The 19,968-nt window shown below is 46.8% G+C and overlaps 1 protein-coding gene across 8 annotated transcripts in view; it reads right to left on the bottom strand.

Annotated features, from left to right (window-relative positions):
- The window catches only part of RNF24 (ring finger protein 24), a 79,502-nt gene that overhangs the window by 16,890 nt on the left and 42,644 nt on the right, over positions 1-19,968 (bottom strand). Inside the window, exon 1 of one of the 8 annotated variants that reach the window (XM_083571961.1) lies at positions 17,886-18,020. The exons of 6 other annotated variants lie outside the window; for them this stretch is intronic. In XM_083571961.1, coding sequence (XP_083428087.1) covers positions 17,886-17,962 — 77 coding nt within the window. In that variant the 5' untranslated portion in view covers positions 17,963-18,020. Of the gene's footprint in view, positions 1-709; positions 1,024-17,885; positions 18,021-19,968 lie in introns of those variants that run through there. One more of the 8 variants, XM_083571963.1, reaches the window with a different exon arrangement.

Below are 19,968 nucleotides of genomic sequence, written 5' to 3'. Positions count from 1 at the left end.
AACAGAGAATAAGCCTGGAGGAGCCCAGAGAGAGAAATAAGGCAGTTTCCAAGTTGCCTTTGCCATAACTTTGCCACAAGGCGGAGTTAACCAAGTCCCTCCCTTCCTCGGCCTGCCCCCCCCTTCCAAAAAAGAGACAACATGGAGGTTTGTGTAGATCAGGGACCAGCAAACTTTTTCAGCAGGGGGCCAGTCCACTGTCCCTCACACCTTGTGGGGGGCCGGACTATATTTTTTTGGGAAAATGAATGAATTCCTATGCCCCACAAATAACCCAGAGGTGCATTTTAAAAAAGCACACATTCCACTCATGTAAAAACACCAGGCAGGCCCCACAAACAACCCAGAGATGCATTTTAAACAAAAGGACACATTCTACTTATGTAAAAGCATGCTGATTCCCAGACTGTCTGCAGGGCGGATTTAGAAGGCGATTGGGCCGGATTTGGCCCCTGGGCCTTACGTTCCCCTACCCATGGTGTAGTTGCTAAATGCAAAGCAAGTTTGTCCACCTTGAGAAAGGCTCGCGACTCCAGGGCCAAGCCCAGCACCGCGGAGGCAACACTGACCAAACAAAGCAGAGTGGCAAAACTTTTGCCACCTTCTTTTTTATTTGATCTTCTCGATTCAGCCTTTCCCTCCCCAGACATTCACCCAAGCAGCCCTCCTAACAGGCGCTTCGGACGATTCCGGCACAATTAGGACTCACATGCTGTGCGGCATCGGAGTGGCGGGTCGGACACAAAAGCAAAACGGTTAAAAAACGGAGGGGAAGAAAGTTTCCTTCTAAGCGGCTCCTGGCTTAAGATGAATAATGCTTTCTGGCAGAAGCGAGAAACAGCCCTCTCATCCGGCAGAAATTCCCTCTTGGAAGATCCAGCCTCCGCAGCTCAGTTTGGCTGTTCTCCAAGGCTCTGAGCTGATCCCTGTCTTGGCTCGGTCCTGCAAAGTGATCCTATAGGCAGAGAGCAGTTTCCCCTTTTTGTTTCCAGGCGTGGCTTCCCTATCGGGGCTTTTATTATGTTTGGCTTTCAAGGGGAGGAGATTTCCATTGAGCATGTGGCAGAGAGAGAGGAAAATTACAAGCGTCACAAGAATGGGGTTTTTGCAATTTTCACACGGTGCTCCTCGCCTCCCCCCGGACACCCCAGTGCGGAGGCTGCACAGCTGCTTGGCAGGTTTCAAGCTTAAAAAAAAAGAACTTGCAAAAGATGGAGAGGTATCTTTTCAAAATGAGCGCAAGAACATCAAGGGGTACTGAGGACAATCGTAGTTATGATCCAAAACAGAGATTTCCAACTCTGACAGATGTGAAAGATCAGAAAAGAGAAAAGCTTGTGTTGATGATGAGAGATTTGTCTCAAATTAGACGTAACATAATAATAATAATAATAATAATAATAATAATAATAATAATAATATTTTATTTATACCCTGCCCTCCCCGGCCAGAGCCGGGCTCAGGGCGGCTAACACCAGTAAAATTAGAGTAAAAACATAATAGGAAAAAAAACAACCAATTTAAAATACAGGTTAAAATGCAGTTTAAAATGCAGCCTCAATTTTAAAGTAGCCGATAATTCAAGACCACAAGGGGAGGGAAACGTAAGGGTCAGACGGAGTCCAAACCAAAGGCCAGGTGGAACAGCTCTGTCCTGCAGGCCCTGCAGAAAGATGTCAAGTCCTGCAGGGCCCTAGTCTCTTGTGACAGAGCGTTCCACCAAGTCGGGGCCAGTACTGAAAAGGCCCTGGCCCTAGTTGAAACCAATCTAACCACCTTGCAACTTGGGACCAAGGTGTTGTCGTTTGTGGACCTTAAGGTCCTCTGTGGGGCATACCAGGAGAGGCGGTCCTGTAGGTACGAGGGTTCTAGGCCACATAGGGCTTTAAAGGTCAAAACCAGCACCTTAAACCTGACCCTGTACTCCACCGGGAGCCAGTGCAGTTGGATAAACGAGATTACCCAGCAAAAGCAAGCTCCCACTTCTCATGGAGTTACACATGCTTAATGTACATATGTAAGGAGCTTGATTATAATTATATTTTGAGAACGATTCATGTTATTTTTTTAGCGGGATTGTTTTCTACATTCTGGATGTTGCACTATCGTATCCTAAAGCAGTTGTGTACTGTGTCACAAATCTGGCACTGCTAGGAATTGGTTCTCCCCACCCAAATGTATTTCTTATCAAAAAAAAAAAAAAAAACTGGAGTGGCGTGAGCAAATTTTCATTCTGAAAGCGTGGCCCAGAGAAACATGTTTGAGAACTGTTGGATTAGAGCAGGCATAGGCAAACTCGGCCCGCCAGATGTTTTTGGCCTACAACTCCCATGATCCCTAGCTAGCAGGACCAGTGGTCAGGGATGATGGGAACTGTAGTCCCAAAACATCTGGAGGGCCGAGTTTGCCTATGCCTGGGTCAGAGTGTCAGATGAGGACTGGGAGACCAGGGTTCAAATCCTCGTGCAACAGCAGAGCTGCTGGGCATGTTGCAAAGCTCAGAGCTTGCAAGACCCCCGCCCCGCCCCGACTTAGCTTGTATCTATGCACATAAACCAACGCGTGCAGATTTTACGCAAAATCTGTGCCGTGGACAGCTTTGTGACTTTAAGAACTGTCCCTTGAGATGGAGGGTGGCTCAGTCGTGGGACACCTGTCCTGAATGCAGAAGAACCCAGGTTCCATCTCTGCAGGAGAACCTTGCTTCGACTCCTGGAGAGCTGCTGCCAGGAATGAACAACATCCTGAGCTCCAGCAGCACATTCACTGGCTCCCAAACAGACCACTCTGCCCACATGTCAGTGTGGTGTAATGGTTAGAGTGTTGGACTACGACCCCGGGGACCAGGGTTCGAATTCCCACTTAGCCATGAAGCTGAGCTTCAAGCCAGTTGCCATCTCTTGGCCTAACCTACCACACAGGTAGGTTGTTGTGAGGATGGAAAGGCGAGAGGCGAGAACGACGTGCCCCGCCTTAAGGTCCTTGCAAGATAAAGGTGATGGTATATACAGTGGTATATACAGGTGATGGTATACACAGTGATCCGTGCGGGATGCACGTTCGCAACCCGCATCTGCGCACGCGCGGGTTGTGATTCGGCGCTTCTGCGCATGCGCAAAGTGTGATTTAGCGCTTCTGCGCATCTGCCGAAACCCAGAAGTAACCCACTCCGGTCCGTAACCCAAAAAAACGCAACCTGAAGCGTCTGTAACCCGAGGTATGACTGTAAATGTAATTGACAACAAATTAAAAAAGCGGCTGGTCACCAAGTGATGTGCGCAGAGGCAGTGCGGTGTAGCGGTTAGAGCGACAGCTCCAGGTGTGGTCATAGAATTACAGAACTGTAGAACTGGAAGGAACCCTGAGGGTCATCCAGTCCAATGCAGGAATATGCAGCTGTCCCATATGGGGATCAAACCTGCAGCCTTGGCGTTATCAGCACCACGCTCTAAGCAATGGAGCTACCCAGGTCTGACCAAGGCAGAATACAGCAGGAATATTACTCCTCTTGATGCATAGGCTTATTGGTTACTGACCTTTGGGAGCCTTCTCAGTCAAGGAGTGGGCTGAAAAGGCTTTCAACTGCACGGACCTGCATGCCCCCAGCAAAAGAGGAGGAAATGTTTCACCTGGCAGCCAACAAAACAGCCTGTATAATGGAATTCTATTTTTATTCCCGAAGCTTATTCACATACCCACTGCATTTGTACGAACGAGCCTTTCCTGAATTTCCTGAAATTCAGCACGCAAACATGCCCCTAGCCGTTCGTGCCCAATTCCGGGACTTCACCTGCTAAGGTTTCTGCAAGTTCACGGTTGAAGGGACTCTACCAGGGAAAAGCTGGCGACTTTATCTGTAGGCCAATTTGCGCAAAAGAGAAAGAAAGGAAAAGAGGTAGATATTTCATGCGCCACTTTTGATTTTCAGGTAGGTAAAGGAGGAAATAAGACCCTAAGCATGTTTGGAATATTATTATTTTTTTAATAGTATCTGATTGGCTGCATGGGGTATTCCTGTGCAAGGAGGGTTCAAGCACCAAACAGGATGTTGTCAAGCTGCTACTCAGTCAATCATTTGACTGCATGACGAACTCACGCGGAAAGGTTTGCTTATTCAAGCTGTGTTGAGAAAGCTGTCGACACGGGGAAGCATTTTTCTACACTGCTGAAAGCAGGTTCATTGAGACAACTACTCAATATAAAGGGCTTTTAAAAAATGTTGCTGTACAATGCCCTGCTATTTTGAAAGGAGGCGGCATATAAATACTTTTTATTATAAGTAGAACAAAGAATCCCTTGTTTATTTACTTATTGCATCTATGTCACCTTTCCTCCTTGCTCTCTCTATATTATTCTCACAACAACCTTGTGAGGTGGGTTGCCGGGGGTGGGGACAGTGACGGGTCCAAGCGAGCTTCATGGCTGAGCGGGGTTTCGAACCCTGGTCTCTCACTGCCATAGTCCGACCCTCTAACTGTTACACCACACTGCCTCTCCTGCTTAACGCCGGGGATTCAGATACTATCTTAGGGGAGTGCTTCTGTTAGGTGAGCGTTACCTTTCCTGGAGACTCGAAACAGGGTCATTTGCTGAGGGGCAAGTGAGATTTATGCCATCCTGATTACAAACTCAGCATGGGCTATGGAGATAGGGCTATTGCAAGCACCTATTGGACAGCGCCAGTGACGCCATTAGTGGATGCGGGTGGCGCTGTGGGTTAAACCACAGAGCCTAGGACTTGCTGATCAGAAGGTTGGCGGTTCGAATTCCCGCAACAGGGTGAGCTCCCGTTGCTTGGTCCCTGCTCCTGCCAACCTAGCAGTTCGAAAGCACGTCAAAGTGCAAGTAGATAAATAGGTACCACTCCGGCGGGAAGGTAAACGGCGTTTCTGTGCGCTGCTCTGGTTTGCCAGAAGCGGCTTAGTCATGCTGGCCACATGACCTGGAAGCTGTACGCCGGCTCCCTCGGCCAATAAAGTGAGATGAGCGCTGCAACCCCAGAGTCGGCCATGACTGGACCTAATGGTCAGGCATCCCTTTACCTTTACTTATTGGACAGCACCAGTGATGCCATTAGTGGAAAGGGTCTTTCCTGCCCCTCACACCGTTCGGCATCCAACAGGGATCGTGCCCCATTCCCCCTGCAACAAGGATAGTGTGTTGCTGCTGCTACTGGATGGAATAAAGGTGCGGAATCGAGTTACAGGACTGTTTGGGTTAAGTCCACAATGCTTCAGCGGACGTTTTTTACATGTTTGCTTCACTCGAGTTTTACCAAGAGAAAAACTAGGTCACTAGCACTGCCGCCTGAATTCCCTGCGCTTTATAAACAGTAATGAAAAGGTTGTGGTGTGGGTTAACTGATAGAGATGATTAATTAATTGGGCAAACAAAGATATCGGCAAGCACAACTCTCTCTCGCGCACACACCTCTCCCGCAAAACAAACGCTGGCGAGTAATACTTCTCTGGGGAGAGCCTTTCCATGCACTGTGGGGGGTTGGACTAGATGACCCATGGGGTCCCTTCCAATTCTACGAAGCCGCCGGACGGTCACTCCTAAAGGTGTGCCACCAACTTTGTTATCTGTCTTATGTTTATTATGCAGGTATTCAGAATATCCCACGCTCCCCTCAACGCAGCCTGCATGTCAAAGTATCTCCTTCCAACTTTGAATTTCAGATTATTATTATTATTATTATTATTATTATTATTATTATTATTATTATATCAGCCTCCTGTACTAGAGAGCCAGTGGGGAGGGGGTTGTGGTTGGAGCGTCAGAATTCTTGAAATACCTACATTGGTTCCCGGTATGTTTCCGAGCACAATTCAAAGTGTTGGTGTTGACCTTTAAAGCCCTAAACAGCCTCGGCCCAGAATACCTGAAGGAGCATCTCCACCCCCATCGTTCAGTCTGGACACTGAGGTCCAGCGCCGAGAGCCTTCTGGCGGTTCCCTCATTGCGAGAAGCAAAGCTACAGGGAACCTGGCAGAGGGCCTTCTAGGTAGTGGCACCCGCCCTGTGGAACGCCCTCCCATCAGATGTCAAGGAAATAAACAACTACCTGACATTTTAGAAGACATTGTTCAGGGAAGTTGTTAATGTGTGACATTCTAATGTATTTTTAATATTTGTTGGAAGCTGCCCAGAGTGGCTGGGGAAACCCAGCCAGATGGGCGGGGTACAAATAATAAATTATTATTATTATTATTATTATTATTATTATTATTATTCAGACATGGGAGAGCAGGGTTTGAATGCCCACTTGGGACACGAAGCTTTCTGGGTAACCGGGGGGGGGCCCCACAATCACTGCCCCTCGACCTAACCTACCTCACAGGGTCGTTGGTCAATTGTACAACTCTGATAATCTTTGACCACTGGCCACACCGGGTATCACGGATGCGAGCGAGAGCCTTCCTGACAGCGAAGTGTGCAAAACAAGCGTCACCTACACACAGAGGATCCCCTCACCTCGTTCTGGATCCATTTTCTGACTTAAGAAGACTTACAGATAAAGTCAGGGGAGCTGCCACCATGAAGCCTGGGCAAACCTGCTCAATTTCAGTTTCTCTCTGCTTTTCGATTCTCCAATCTTTTAGGTTCATTTCCCCACATTTCCACATCAGTCTGCGATGATCGCTTTAAAAATATATATATACTCTTATCTTAACTAAAAACGTACTGGCATTTTAGTATGACCGTGTCCTGTTGGACACACACGCTTCTGCAACCTTGTGTAATGTGCACATTCTTGCAAGCAATTCCCCTTCCCCCCTAATTTAACAAATCCGTTTGGGTAACTCGCAATGCAAGATTTTCCCCAGCATTCGCGCCTTTGTGCATGTTACCCGGCGGCAGAACTGCATCACAACCATCGGACAAGTGCAAATTCTGAAGGACTGCTGTGGTTTGGGTCTCAGATTGCTTCGGGAAATGTGAACTTGGTGGGTTCACTTGTAAACTTGGTGGGTTCACTTGTAAACGTGAACCAAACAAAATCCAGGAGGCATCTAGTCCAACCCCCTGAAAGATAGGGAACGGCAGAAACAATTCCGTGTCTTGTCTCATTGCCTAATTTTTATAAATAACTATCTTTTCTCCTGCCCACTTAGCAGTTCGAAAGCATGTCAAAGTGCAAGTAAATAAATAGGTACTGCTCTGGCGGGAAGGTAAACGGCATTTCCGTGCACTGCTCTGGTTTGCCAGAAGCGACTTAGTCATGCTGGCCACATGACCTGGAAGCTGTATGCCGGCTCCCTCGGCCAGCAAAGCGAGATGAGCGCCGCAACCCCAGAGTCGGCCATGACTGGACCTAATGGTCAGGGGTCCCTTTACCTTATCTGACTTTTAGAAGACATCTGAAGGAAGCCCTGTTTAGGGAAGTTTTTAACGTTTGAAGTTTTATTCTGCTTTTAGTGTTCTGTTGGGAGCCACCCAGAGTGGCTGGGGAAACCCAGTCAGATGGGTGGATTATAAATAAAATAATAATAATAATAATAATAATAATAATAATAATAATAATAAGAAGAAGAAGAAGAAGAAGAAGAAGTTAAAATGCAAACTGAGGAGGTCTGCCTGAAAAGAAGTATATAAATACTTTAAATCAACCTATCTGTTTCAGGACAGGGAACTCCTACAGGAATGCAAGGGCAGAAGGTGTTTGGGAACAAGCAGGCCACAGTATTAGGTCTGGACTTGGAGAAAATCCAATTTCAGAGCCTAGTTCCTTTGTCAGAATTGGGCAAGTCTCTGTGTCCTGACCTCACTTAAGTTCGTTAGGAGGATGAATGAGGTAAACATTATAAATGCAGCTTGGTTAACAAATAATTAGCTGCACGCCCCGTGCGAGGGAATGCGCACGTATGTGTATTTTTGGGTGGAACCAACAGGCAAATTTTAGGAGTCCCCGAGCAAAATATCTCTCGCCAGAGCTGTTCTGCAGCTTCCCTAACCTCCTGGAATAAGGTTGACCGGTGGACAAAGAAAAAAAGGGGGGGGGGTTGTGTATACTAGCACAGGAATATGCACCCTACTTGGCATGAATTCAACTCACAGTAAGACAACATTGAGACTACAATTCCCATCACCCCTGACCACTAGTCCTGCTAGCTAGGGATCATGGGAGTTGAAGGCCAAAAACATCTGGAGGGCCGAGGTTGAGGAAGCCTGTCCTAGAATCATGGAACTGAAGGGGACCCCAGGGTCATCTAGTCCAACCTCACTGCAATACAAAAATTTGAGCAGGAAGTGGGGGCCTCCCAAGCAGAGTTTACCCCTGTCATGTGGGAATCCCTTGCAGACGGCCACAGTGCCTAGAGACAGGCAGTCAGGTCATGCATCCACAGACGTGATCAGAGGAGGAATGACCGGTGGGAGGAGTGCAGAGAGAATGAACCCCCTGGTGCATCTGCAGCAACACAACCGGTCCCCTTTGTCTGCCCCAGCTGCAACAAAACATGTCCCTCCTGTATTGGTCTCTACAGCCACAGCAGGCACTGCAAGTTCCAAAGCTTGACTTCACCCGCAAAGGCGCACTCCTCCGTTGTCTCCTGGGACAGACGGATGCAAACAAGAAGTTGCCAGGTGTTGACTGCAGTGCCAGGTTAAAGAGGAGGGTGGGAAACCCGGGCGAGGCCTCCGTCGTGGGTCATACCTTGGCACTTGGCTGTGTGTTGACAGAATGCCTGGTCTGGTGAGGTGCCCCCGTGGGATGTCCACAAGCAGGTCAATCGAGGGTCAAAACACTCTCCCTGCTTGCAAGACTCAGAAGTTAGTATTCAGAGGCAGGATGTAGAGGGGGGGGGGTGTTTAGGGGGGTGTAACTGGTTTGGTCCGTATAGTAAAAGCTATGGTTTTCCCAGTAGTGATGTATGGAAGTGAGAGCTGGACCATAAAGAAGGCTGATTGCCAAATAATTGATGCTTTTGAATTACGGTGCTGGAGGAGACTCTTGAGAGTCCCAGGGACTGCAAGAAGATCAAACCTCTCCATTCTGAAGGAAATCAGCCCTGAGTGCTCACTGGAAGGACAGATCCTGAAGCTGAGGCTCCAATACTTTGGCCACCTCATGAGAAGAGAAGACTCCCTGGAAAAGACCCTGATGTTGGGAAAGATGGAGGGCACAAGGAGAAGGGGACGACAGAGATGGTTGGACAGTGTTCTCGAAGCTACCAGCATGAGTTTGACCAAATGCGGGAGGCAGTGGAAGACAGGAGTGCCTGGCGTGCTCTGGTCCATGGGGTCACAAAGAGTCGGACACGACTAAACGACTAAACAACAACAACAAAAACTGTTTCGGTTGACCTGGGCACAGAGCCTCAGGGATGTCGTCGGGGACGCCACAGCTATGATTTAGAATCGGGGTGGATTTGATTTAAACCAAATCAATTTAAATCACAATTTAAATCACAATTTAAATCACTAGTCAATAAGACTGCTCTGCCTCCTTTCTTTTAGCAAATGTTTTGTGCCACTGGGGAAGTGGTAATTCTGTATTGATTTGTTTTGGATGTTGTTTGTGATGCCAATAAAGGTTTTATGATACAATTTAAATCTTTTTTTTTCGTTTTTCTTTTTTACAGAAAGACTCATTCTTGCTGGTATAATCTTAATATTTACAACCAGACGAAGGTTTCATTTTTGGAATAATAAATTTTCAGAGTAGTTTTTGCAGTTATATCAAAAATTACTGATTTGGTTACGCTATTAGAAACACATAGACAGATAATTATGAAATTATTGTGAGGCTTAATAAGTTAACTGTTAATATATGGACAACTTTTCTGCTGTACTTTATTGGAAGGAAAAAAATAATCATTCACTTAATAACAATTTAAACAATTTATTTAACTAAAACAATAACATTATACCATATGTATCAATGTTTGTTAACTGATGTGGTTAAACAATTATTTTTTAAAAAAATAACAACCTTAAGACTGAGTTTTATCAACATGAAGAACTTAAAACCAACCCTTATTTCCTGATGAATAGCCTTTGCACTATAATGTAACTTAAATAGAAAACTATCTTTAGAAAGATTTTTTCCTCTGAAAGCATTTTATTTTAAAAATCCAATTTAAATTAAAAAACACTGATTTTTTTATTTTGTTAAAAAATAATAATTGATTTTTACCCACCCTGTTTAGAATGGTGCATGGGGGGGGGGGCTGAATTTTGGCATCGCACAGGGAGCCTCTGCAATTTGCAGCCTCGGGGCTCCGATCTTGGAAGGAGTCCAAAGCCATTGGCAATGACTAGTAGCCATTGACAGCTGTATCTCCCCCTGAATTGGGCTAATCCCCCTTTGAAGGCAGCCAGGAGGAGACAAAACTATCTTTTCTGCACTTTGCATCTGTTGGAAGTTGCAGGAGAACAAGGAAAAAACTGAAAGGGAAACTTGCCACGAAAACCGCAGACACGGCTCGAGAAGAATGGGAGATTGCCTACTGCGGGTCTGAAGGGCCGTGCCCTTGCCTCTCTCCACCTGGCCTAGGGTGGGCTCCTCTTTTAAATTGTTTTTAATTTTTATCTGTGTTGTTTTAAATGAGACCATCTTGGCTGTTAGCCCTGCGCCCTGCCTGGCTGGCCCTTTCCCATCTGGCTTGGGAGAGTGGAGTGCGGACTGACTCCAGCTACAAAAGCTGAGGCTGTCGAACAGATTCTTGGGCTGGAGCATTGTTTATGGGGGGTTGAGAGAGCTTGTTGCTGTTATTGATATTATTGGCACCCAAATTTATCTGTTGATGGACGGCCGCCCTGACTCGGCCCCGGACACACTGACCAGATGCTTGGAAGCTGCGGCTGGATGGCTGCGTGGAAGCCGGTTGAAGGTAAATCCTTCGAAGACAGAGGTCCTCTGGCTGGGTCAGGATGACATGGGGTTGGGGGCCAACCCCCATCTCTTGCGGGGGCTCAATTAGTGCCAGCGCCTTCTGTCAAGAGCTTGGGTGTAACCTTCGACGCCTCCCTTTCCATGGAGGCGCAGGTTGCAGCCACAGCAAAGGTGGCATTTTTCCATCTCCGCCGTATTAAGCAGTTGGTCCCTTACCTCTCTCGCCCTGATCTGGCCACAGTGATCCATGCGACGGTCACCTCCAGGCTTAATTATTGTAACTTGCTCTACGCGGGGCTGCACTTGAAGCTGACCCAGAAACTCCAGCAGGTGCAGAATGCCACGGCGAGAGTCCTTACGGGGTCCTTGCCGCGGGATCACATTCATCCAGTGCTTTACCAACTGCACTGGCTCCCGGTGGAGTACAGGGTCAGGTTTAAGGTGCTGGTTTTGACCTTTAAAGCCGTATGCGGCCTAGGACCCATGTACTTACGGGACCGGCTCTCCTGGTATGCCCCGTGGAGGAACTTAAGGTCCACAAATGACAACATTTTGGAGGTCCCAAGTCGCAAGGTGGTTAGATTGGTCTCCACTAGGGCCAGGGCCTTTTCAGTACTGTCCCCAACTTGGTGGAACACTCTGTCACGGGAGACCAGGGCCCTGCGGGACTTGACATCTTTCTGCAGGGCCTGCAAGACAGAGCTGTTCTGCCTGGCCTTTGGTTTGGACTCAGTCTGACCCTTATGTTTCCCTCCCCTTATGGTTTTGATCTATGGGTTACTATTAAAATGAGGCTGCATTTTAAATTATATTTTAACCTGTATTTTAAATTGGGGTTTTTTTATTGTAATTTTACTGGTGTTAGCTGCCCTGAGCCCGGCTCTGGCCGGGGAGGGCAGGATATAAATAAAAAGTTATTATTATTATTTTTTATTATTGTTGTATCTTTAGTCTTAGATCTTATGATTTATGTGGAAATTGTTTCCATTTGGTTGTGTACATTTTGATGTGTCTTATTTACTGTTTATGACTTCTGCTATGTTTGTAATTATGTAAAGTTTGTCGTGTTGTAAGCCGCCTGGAGCATAGTTTCAACTATGGAAAGGCGGCAAACGAAACAATGATGATGATGATAATGAAGACTGAAACAGCTACGTTTTAAAAATGAGAAGCCAGATCGAGACTGCAAATAACCCAATTCGTGGCATGCTTCTGAGAGGCTCCTCAATAATTCTTAGGAATAAGCAGCTGCGGAGAATCGGGGCTGGGGCTGGGGGTGCGAGAACACTTTGCTCAAGGTGGGGCAAAGGTGTGTTTTGTGTGCGCTCGGCCTGGTGTTTGCTCACCTCAGTTGCCTAATCTTCCACATAATACATCCCTGCAGCCTTATCACTGCTTTTTTATGAAGTGGGCTGTGCCGGATTTATGTATAAGCCAAACAAGCTACAGCTTAGGGCCCTACTCTCTTGGGGGGCCCCCCAAAAAATGTAAAGGGGAAAAACCTGGATGTACATTTCCAAAATATAAGATAAAAAACCAATAAAATAAAATCTACATACAGCAACAGTGTTTTGTGTTGTGTTGGCTCCTAAATGATGTACATATTTCACTTCTCCTACCTAGGCAGTTATCACAAGGCTCAACATTGATGCTTAATTGATGCGACAAAAAACAGCATAAAATACAGTATAAAACGTGAATAACAATAAATTCAGAATTCAAAAATCAATTTAGGGGGGAAATCCACCCAATAAACATTAGATGATCACCAGGGCTAGCTGGCTAAATGAGTCCTATTTGGGCCAGCGAGGAGACCAGGGGAGAATTAGCTGTGGGATCCCAGAGCGGGTAATCTTCATAAAAAGGGGAGGGGAGGGAAGGAAGGGGAATACAAGATCAGGCTAAGTTCAAATTGAAAACCAGGTGGAATAGCTCTGTGTTACAGGCCCTATAGAAGGAAGTAAAATCCTGCAGGGCCCTGGTCTCATGGGACGGAGCATTCCACCAGGTCGGAGCCATCACTGAGAAGGCCCTGGCGGAGGATAATCTGACTCCCTTAGGAGCCGGGACCTCTAAACTATGATTATGGACCTGAAGGTCCTCTGTTTTGGGTTCCAGACAGCCAGCACATCCCACTTTGCCGCCACAACCTTCATGTTCCAGGAAACAACCCCTGTTTCTTTCCTTTAGATCTTGAGACGAAGAGGTTTGTCCGACCGCTTTTTCTGGGGGGGGGGGGGACACCCACTCTCTGCCACCGAATCCAAGCAAACGTCAGCCGGGTTTTCCGCAAGTGGACATTTGCTCCAATTCCGCACTAAAGAGCAGGTTTTCTTAGGGAAAGCACCGAGAGGCAAGTGGAAAAAAGGTCTCAAGACACAGGTCTCGGACACACGTTTTCTAGGCACGGAACAAGCGGGAGTGTGGGTGAGCCCTCGGTGCCGGACGGGCCACGTGTTTCCGTTGTCAGCCAAACACCACGCAAAGGAAGACAGAGAAATCAAGAAGCACAACTCTATGTGCAATTACTCAAAGGCTCTATTTAAAGACACAGACACTTGGTGGAATGTAAATGTCTTATTTTGCCGTTGGGAAGCTTGATATAATTGCCTCCAGAGTTGTGTGAGGTGCGTTTATGTTGCAGCACACAGATCGATTCTCAGGTAAGGTCTCCCACCCCATGCAAAACCTCCGGGTATAGGACGGCGTACAAATTCAATAAATAATAACAATAAAATGAAACAGGGAAGATAATACCACTACTAAATTACATCGCCAGCCTGTCGTGAGGATTACCTAAAAGTGATGTTATGTACGGCAATCTGAAGTGCTCCATAAACACTATGATGGAGAAGTCAGAAAATTTTAGATTTTGCAAAATCTAAATGAAAATATACTTGCGACATGCCCAGACCTTGTCTGTGGGGCACAAATACTGCCTATACCCAGGAAATATCTAGGCATTAACTGCAAAAACAAAGTAAAGCGTCTTTAATAACCGAATCCATTCAGCTGTTCTATGAACAGCAGGGATTTCCAGAGTCTGAGCAGATGAAGGAGTGATTTGAACACAAAACAAGGCAGAATTCTCACTAGGACAAATTAACCCTTGGCAGTGTCCGTCCGCTCCCCTCAAAAAATAAACCTCCTGCCCGATTATCGTCTTCTAACACAGGCCGTCAGGAGTTCTTCCCAAGGGAGCCCCTGCCCCACCTTCTGAAACATGTTTTCTTTTCCCTTTAAAAAAAAGCTTCTTCAAATATGCTTTAAAAAGCCGAGAATGAAAGAAACACTTGGAAATGTACTCCATTGCGACCTGCGGGATCGTTCTCTTCTGAGTCACATTCTTCAATATGCTCTTTAGGAGATAACGTTTAAATAAAGAGTGCCAAAATGCCCCGGGAGAAAGACCAGCCAAATATTTCTGCGACCATTTCAGAGATAATTTTGCCTTTGGCCAGAGGCAAGAGATTAAGAGGCTTTTTAAAAAAACAACAACCACCAGATACCGACAAGAAAGCATATTTCCACGCATTACTGGCTGAAGAGTCAAAACTTTTCCAAGTTTTTCCTTTGCAAGGCTGCTGTTGAGAAAGGAGAGATTTAAAGTGGAAGAGGCTATATTCTTGATGGTTAATAGTTTAGAAGAAGAAAACGAATGACTGGAGGGTGGAATTTTGCCCTCTATTATGCTGGCTGCGGCTGATCCAAAATATTTGGGAAGCAGCAGGCCAGAGAAGGCTGCCCTAATGCCAAGAGGCTGTGCAATAGCCCAGCCCACTTTTGCCATAAGCACCGCCTACACAGCATGATGTCATCATCACCACCCATGCTCTGATGTCATGCTCTGATGTCATCACCACCACCACACAGGGAAAGGCGGCTTCTGTTTATTACGAAGTTGCAAATCGTCTTAACAAGTCCTCCGAGATCTCAACAACGAAACTGATAATTGAAGATTAAGCAACAGGAAAATAAATGTAATCGGTTTGTTAGAAGGTCGGTGTTTCAATCAATCAATAGTTTAAATCAATAGTTCAATACTTGGCACCAGTGCAAGCACAGCTCCCCTTCGCACTTTTCACAGAATGAACATGTTGGAAATACGTCAATTGTATATAAAGAGGCTCAAAGTTAAACCCTGATTTGAGGACCAAACTCACATTGTGTAAGGTCTCAAGATGCTGATTCGAACCCCAAACTGCTTTTATGGATCAGATCAAGACCCATAGGAGACCAGTATTCTGCCTCCAACAGTGGTCAGCCGCTGACATACTCAAAATGTCTCTTTCTCCCCTTCCTTGCCTCCGGTCCTGTCATCTGTCCCCCCAACTTGCAAACTGCCTCCATTCTTTTTCCTTGGCTCCCCTCAGCTTTGTATGTCAGCAAAGTTTCAGCAAATAAATGACTATTGGGGTGGGTGGGGCAAAAGTCAGCAGTCACAGAATCCCAGAATTGGAAGGGTTATCTATTCCAAACCCCTGCAATGCAGAAATCTCAACTCAAGCATTCATGACAGGTGGCCATCTAAACTCTGCGGAGAAACCTCCATGGTTCAAAATCTGTTTCAGGGGAAGTTAACACACCTCTGCAGGAAAGACAGGACTGCTGGCCCATGAGGAAGATCAAAAGGAGAGGGAGAAAGAAACCAAAACAGCTCAACAGTGGCAGAGAGGAAAATTACAGCAAGGTGCAAGGCTGCAAGAAGTAAGAAATACTGAAAGCCATATTGCTTGAACCACAACACAGAGAGACAACAACAGAGTCGGGGATGCCCGAGGCGAATGTCTGGGATATACACAGCCCTAACATTGATTTCCTGCGGTTGCTTTCAAAAACCCAGCTTGAGGTTCCATCGTGGTCAGCGTCGAACCCTGGAAACTTAGCTTATTACGCTAAAAAGATACCTGACAACTGAGTGTCAGCCACCTTCTGATTGGCATCCGACTGTCTCGGGAGACAACAGAGGAGTGCGCCTTTGGGGGTGAAGTCAAACTGTTGGAACTTGCAGTGCCTGCTGTGGCTGTAGAGACCAATACAGGAGAGACATGTTTTGTTGCAGCTGGGACAGACGAAGGCGACCGGTTGTGTTGCTGCAGATGCACCAGGGAGTTCATTCTCTCTGCACTCCTCCCTGTGGTCATTCCTCCTCCGGTCACTGCCCGACTTGACTCTCTGCCTCCAGGCACCGCACAAGGGATTCTCACATGGCTGTTGTTGCCAGCCATGTTGCCATGTTTGCAGACATCTTTGAAACACAGAGTTGGTCTGCCAGCGGGCCTGGTGCCAGCTCCCCATAAGAGCCCATCCTTCAGGATCCTGCCATCTTCTATTCTGCAGACATGACCAAGCCAGCGCAGATGTCGCTGAGACAGAAGTGTGAACATGCTGGGCTTGGGAGAGCACATCTTTACTGGGGACTCTGTGCTGCCGGTTGCTCCTGGCGGTTCTAATCTGCCCACAACTCACTTCCATAAAGCTGCATGCTCAACATGTAAACCTGGTAGACCTTTATCTCCCATGTCCTTTTGGAGATGCGAGCTGTCGCTGCCTTGCCAATCTGCTTGTCCAGCTCAGCATCCATGGAGAGGAAGAGAAAATCATTGACCACCTCAAGCGTGTGGTCAACAATGATGATGCGTGGAAGGCTGGAGATGTCCTGATGGAGGTCTTTGTCAGGCTGACGGTGGGGCCAAATTCTATGCAGGCTTGGGCAAAACACTGTCTGTATTTCAAAATTCACATGCATCTGCTTAGCCCAAACCAGAGGAACTGGTACCTTCCTGGGAAAGGAGGCAACATCAACCTCAGAACCTAGTGGTTTGATCAAAATGCTTGAAAACACCCGTTAATGTCTGCATGCCTGCTTCTCTGCCATTTAGAATCCCATGTTAGATCTACATTAGGGGTGGACAACATGACACTCTTCAATATCTAGTTGGCCTACAGCTCCCATCATCCCAAACCATTGGCCATCCAGGATGATGGGAGCTGGGAGCCCAGCGTTGGTCTGGTTTTGGCTACCGTAGGACCACCAGAGAGCCTGTGTGGTGTAGTGGTTAAGAGTGGTAGACTCGTAATCTGGTGAACCGGGTTAGATTCCCCGCTCCCCCACATGCAGCTGCTGGGTGACCTTGGGCTAGTCACACTTCTCTGAAGTCTCTCAGCCCCACTCACCTCACAGAGTGTTTGTTGTGGGGGAGGAAGGGAAAGGAGAATTTTAGCTGCTTTGAGACTCCTTAAGGGGAGTGATAAAGCGGGATATCAAATCCAAACTCTTCTTCTCCTCCAGAAGAAAAAGCAGAAGCAAATTAAATACATGCAAAAGCAAGCCTGTCCACCTGAAGGAAAGCAAATCACAGACACATAGGAAAGAAAACCACTTTGCCACAAAAAAATCCCCAGCCAAATTCCAACCACATTTCCCATTCTCAGCCCTGGGGGAGAGTAAAGATAGACCCTACCTTCGGCTAAAACATTAAAAATAACATTCCTCGGTGAATATAGAAACCTGCAAATGAAGGAGGGATGTTCCTTTGAGGAGGCAAGACTCTACTCCAGAAAAGCTGAAGGCATAACAAATTAATCTTTAAAAGTGCTACAGGACTCTGGGTTTGTTTCGCTGTCACAGATTAACATGGCTATCCCTTTGGAAAACAAAACGACGACGCAGGATCGGTGCAGTGACTCATCTTCAGCAAAGTGCCCTCCCTAGCTGCCTAAACAGTTTGGGTGGTATTTGACTAAGTTTTTAGAATTCAGAATAGGCCCATTGAAAGGAATGAACAAGTTAGGTCCATTGATTTCGATGGGTCTTCTCTGAATACAAGTTAGCTGAATACCACCCTTTGTTTTTTAAAGGTTTGCAGAAAACTGGAAAGGAACAGCTGTTACACACAGGGAAATACAGTTTTCCATGTAGGATTTCCTAAGATTTTTAGCGCCGGGCAGAAAGAGTATCTCAAAAGCCAAAAGAATTACGGGAGAAGGAAAAGATAAGAAAGAAACTAAGGAAAGTCTAAGGAAAATCAGAGATGAAATGTACCTTGTTTGAACCGGCTTGAGACTTGTAATGTGAGGGTCATGGGTTCGAGTCTCACCTAGGTCAAAAGATTCTTGCATTGCAGGGGGGGTTGGACTAGATGACCCTGGCGGTCCCTTCCAACTCTACAATTCTGTGAAAAGGAAATAATTGTGCATGTGTTGTGTGTTGGTGTGCGACAGAGAGAGAGAGGGAGAGGGAGAGAGAGAGAGAGATTTGTTGGTTCCAAGAAACGTCAAAACGCTGGCCAAGAATACACCACAAACGTTATTTAAAGAAGAAGGGGAAAGTTCAGAGAGGCTTAGCTCCAGCTGGTAGCAATTTCTAAGTAACTATTTTTTAACTTGAGCAAAAGGGGTGTATGGAAGGAGGGGCAGCAGAGAGGCTTTAAGTCGGCTCACGTCCTAGGATATAATTTTTAGGTTTTCAGTGGGGGTTTGGGAGACTCCCCGGTTAAAAAGGCAACACGGCAACAACATGAGGTTTCAACATGGGGTTCATGTATGGGATTTCTGCCAGGGCGAAACGGCTGCCCAGAACAGAGCTAATAATATCTAATCCTTGATCATCCCAAGATGCTACGTTATGTTCCCACTGGTCGATGCCAAGACCCAGATCCTATTCTCTCCCCCAGAGGGAAGCAAGATGAGAGATTCTCAGCGTGGTTTCGCAAAACGCAGTGCCGGCAAGAACCGAGGGAAACGACGGAAGACGGACAAAGGCAGAGCTTCTTCACTCAGTGTCCAGTTAAACGAATTTCTGGAAGCCAAAAGCCAGAATGAAAAATACAACTTGAGATCTGCCTGGCCCCCAAATGGCGACTAGGCCTTTTGGTGACTGTAAGCCTGGTTTAAAGAGCTGTTTGGCACCTAGCTTATAAATCTGAGATAATAATAATAATAATAATAATAATAATAATAATAATAATAATAATAATAATTTATTTATATCCCGCCCTCCCCAGCCGAAGCCGGGCTCAGATCGGCTAACAACAATAAAAGTAACACAGCATTCTAAAATCAATTCATTCTAAAATCAATTCAGAATCAAATTAATGGCAACCATTGGGCTAGAGTTCTGTGAGGATTACAGAAGGAGGGGGTCAGGCTGTGCCCTGGCCAAAGGCCTGGTGGAACAGCTCTGTCTTGCAGGCCCTGCAGAAAGATGTTAAGTCCCACAGGGCCCTAGTCTCTTGTGACAGAGCGTTCCACTGAATCGGGGCCACAGCCAAAAAAGCCCTGGCTCTGGTTGAGGCCAGCCTAACGTCCCTGTGGCCCGGGACCTCAAAGATGTTTTTCTTTGAAGATCGTAAGGTCCTCCATGAGACATCCCAGGAGAGGCGGTCCAGTAGGTACGAGGGTCCTAGGCCCTACATTGGTACCTCTGGTTAAGAACTTAATTCGTTCCGGAGGTCCGTTCTTAACCTGAAACTGTTCTTAACCTGAGGCACCACTTTGGCTAATGGGGCCTCCCGCTGCCGCCATGCAGCCGCTGTGCGATTTCTGTTCTCATCCTGAAGCAAAGTTCTTAACCCGAGGTACTATTTCTGGGTTAGCAGAGTCTGTAACCTGAAGCGTCTGTAACCTGAAGCATCTGTAACCCAAGGTACCACTGTATAGGGCTTTAAAGGTTAAAACCAGCACCTTAAACCTGATCCTGTACTCCACGGGAGCTAGTGCAGCTGGTATAGCACCGGGTGAATGTGATCCTGCGGCGAGGACCCTGTAAGGAGTCTCGCCACAGCATTCTGCACCCGCTGGAGTTTCTGGGTCAGTCTCAAGGGCAGCCCCACGTAGAGCGAGTTACAACAATCAAGTCTGGAGGCAACCGTCGCGTGGATCACAGTGGCCAGATCAGGGCGAGAGAGGTAAGGAGCCAATTGCTTAGCCAACTACATTCAAACACACTTGGCCTGTGTGTGGTCCTTCTTTGTCCCCTCCCCGCCTCCCTTCCTACCTTGACCACTCATGATCAGGAGGAGAGACTATGCAACCAGGACAGAAAAGTTACCCATTTATCAGCTAGCCGATTTGGAAACGGCTCTGTAAAAGTTGCAACACCGTCCGGCCGCACTGACGAAATGCAA

Source organism: Podarcis filfolensis (assembly GCF_964270895.1).
Source record: "Podarcis filfolensis genome assembly, chromosome: 9".
Lineage (NCBI taxonomy): Eukaryota > Metazoa > Chordata > Lepidosauria > Squamata > Lacertidae > Podarcis > Podarcis filfolensis.
This window is presented reverse-complemented; position numbering and strand designations above follow the sequence as displayed.